The 2268-nt window shown below is 49.4% G+C and overlaps 1 protein-coding gene across 1 annotated transcript in view; it reads right to left on the bottom strand.

Moving 5' to 3' along the window:
- The window catches only part of OGDH (oxoglutarate (alpha-ketoglutarate) dehydrogenase (lipoamide)), a 120112-nt gene that overhangs the window by 7876 nt on the left and 109968 nt on the right, over window positions 1–2268 (bottom strand). The window contains 1 exon segment of the mRNA XM_011946780.1: window positions 880–1029. Within this exon segment, the coding sequence (XP_011802170.1) occupies window positions 880–1029 (150 nt within the window).

The raw sequence follows: 2268 nt of genomic DNA, 5'->3' as shown, positions 1-2268 counted from the left end.
AGGACACTGCCACAAGTTATTTGTATTTCATATGTCTGTAAACAGCATATAGTATCTATCTTCTGAGGCTTGTTGGTAACATATATTCATTCATTCATTCATTCATTCATTCATTCATTTATTTATTTATTTATTTATTTATTTTTTGAGACAGCATCTCACTCTGTCGCCCAGGCTGGAGTGCAGTGGCGCGATCTCGGCTCACTGCAAGCCCTGCCTTCCAGGTTCACACCATTCTCCTGCCTCAGCCTCCTGAGTAGCTAGGACTACAGGTGCCCACCATCACGCCCAGCTAATTTTTTGTATTTTTTTAGTAGAGACAGGGTTTCGCCATGTTAGCCAGGATGGTCTCGATCTCCTGACCTTGTGATATGCCTGCCTCAGCCTCCCAAAGTGCTGGGATTACAGGTGTGAGCCACCACGCCCGGCCTCCTTCCTTCTTATGAATCACTTCTCCCATGTATCCCTCCACTCAACTTCTACTCACTCTTCAACACCCAGCTCAGGAGCCGCTCCCTGGGAACCCTGCACTCCCTTGGCCTTTGCCAGGGCTCACCTCTCTTCCAGAGCTCAGCACACCCTCTGTGATCACCTGTTCAAACATCCGTCCTCCCCACCGGGCTGGGGCTGGCAGCCTATGTGGCTGCTCTGCATGTGGTGCTCAGCAGTACCCAGGGGCCCAGTCGGGGAAGAGGACACATGCAACACGCAGTTCCCTCATGGCAGCAGTGAGGAGGGGCCAGGCTGTCCATGCTATGTCCTGACGCCATGTCCTGTCGACGCTACCCCTGCAGGTGCCCACCTAGCCAACCCTAAGCAAGAGGCTCTCTGAGGAGCCCTTCCCTGCACCAACAGGGCAGGGCCAGGCCTCGTTTGAACAAGGCAGGAACTGCCACTGACCGGCTTCCGGAAAGGCAGCAGGATCTGGCGTCGTAGCACGTGGAAGAAGTTGCCAGGGGTGGAGCAGTTGACAACAACCCAATTGCAGTCATACAGCTGATTGATGTCGAAGTTGGCTTCTTTAAGGTCCTGCAGCAAGGAAGGAAATGGCCAGAGGCCAGGACGCAGCACTGAGTTTTCTGGGGCATCTGGGGACCCTTGGGTGATCTAGTTTGGATATTTGTCTCTGCCCATATCTCACGTTGAATTGTAATCCCCCACTGCTGGAGGTGGGGCCTGGTGGGAGGTGCTTGGATGAGAGCTTGGGCCATCCCCTTGGTGATGAGTGAGCTCTCTGACTTCACATGAGATCTGGTTGTTGAAAGTGTGTGGCACCTCTCCCTGACTCTCTCTTGCTTCTGCTCTGGTCATGTGACATGCCTGCTCCCTGACTTCATCTTCTGCCATGATTGTAAGCTTCCTGAGGCCTCCTCAGAAGCTGAGCAGATGACAGCATCATGCTTCCTGTACAGCCTACAGAACTGTGAGCCAATTAAACATTTTTTCTTTATAAATTACCCAGTCTCAGGTTTTTCTTTATAGCAACACAAGAACGGCCTAACCCACTGACTCACCAGGAGACATAAGCTGGCACTAACAAGTGAGTCTAGGAAGTTCCTTCAGTCAGGCTCATACCCTGGAGGAGAGCCTCAGTCCCATTCAATCCATCCTATTTATCTGAAAGCTACTGCCCAGCATGAAACAGATACTACTTTAAGAGACACAAGTTCTACCTAAAACCAATTTTCCTTAGACACTGACTCCTAATCATTTTATTTGAGTTTTTTTTTTTTTTTTTGAGACGGAGTCTTCCTCTGTTGCCCAGGCTGGAGTGCAGTGGTGCAATCTCGGCTCACTGCAACCTCCGCCTCCCGGGTTCAAGCAATTCTTCTGCCTCAGCCTCCCGAGTAGCTGGGAGTGCACCACCACACCCTGCTAATTTTTGTATTTTTAATAGAGACGGGGTTTCACCCTGTTGGTGAGGCTGGTCTCAAACTTGTGAACTCAAGTGATCCACATGCCTCCACCTCCCAAAGTGCTGGGATTACAGGCATGAGCCACCACACCTGGCTATTCAGTCTTAAAAAAAAAAAGAAATTCTGACACATGCTACACAACATGGATGGACCTTGCAGACATGCTAAATGAAACAAGCCAGTCGCAAGGGACAAAGACTCTATGATTTCACTTATGAGTTCCGTAGAGTAGTCAAATGTACAGAGGCAGTAACACACTGAACTGGACACTTAAAAATGGTCAAAATGGTAAATTTTATGTTGTGTATTTTACCATAATAAAAAAAGATTGGGGACTGGGTGTGGTGGCTCA

This window comes from Colobus angolensis, unplaced genomic scaffold (genome assembly GCF_000951035.1).
Source record: "Colobus angolensis palliatus isolate OR3802 unplaced genomic scaffold, Cang.pa_1.0 Scaffold253, whole genome shotgun sequence".
Lineage (NCBI taxonomy): Eukaryota > Metazoa > Chordata > Mammalia > Primates > Cercopithecidae > Colobus > Colobus angolensis.
Note: the sequence above shows the minus strand (reverse complement) of the source record. Positions and strands in the feature narration are given on the sequence as shown.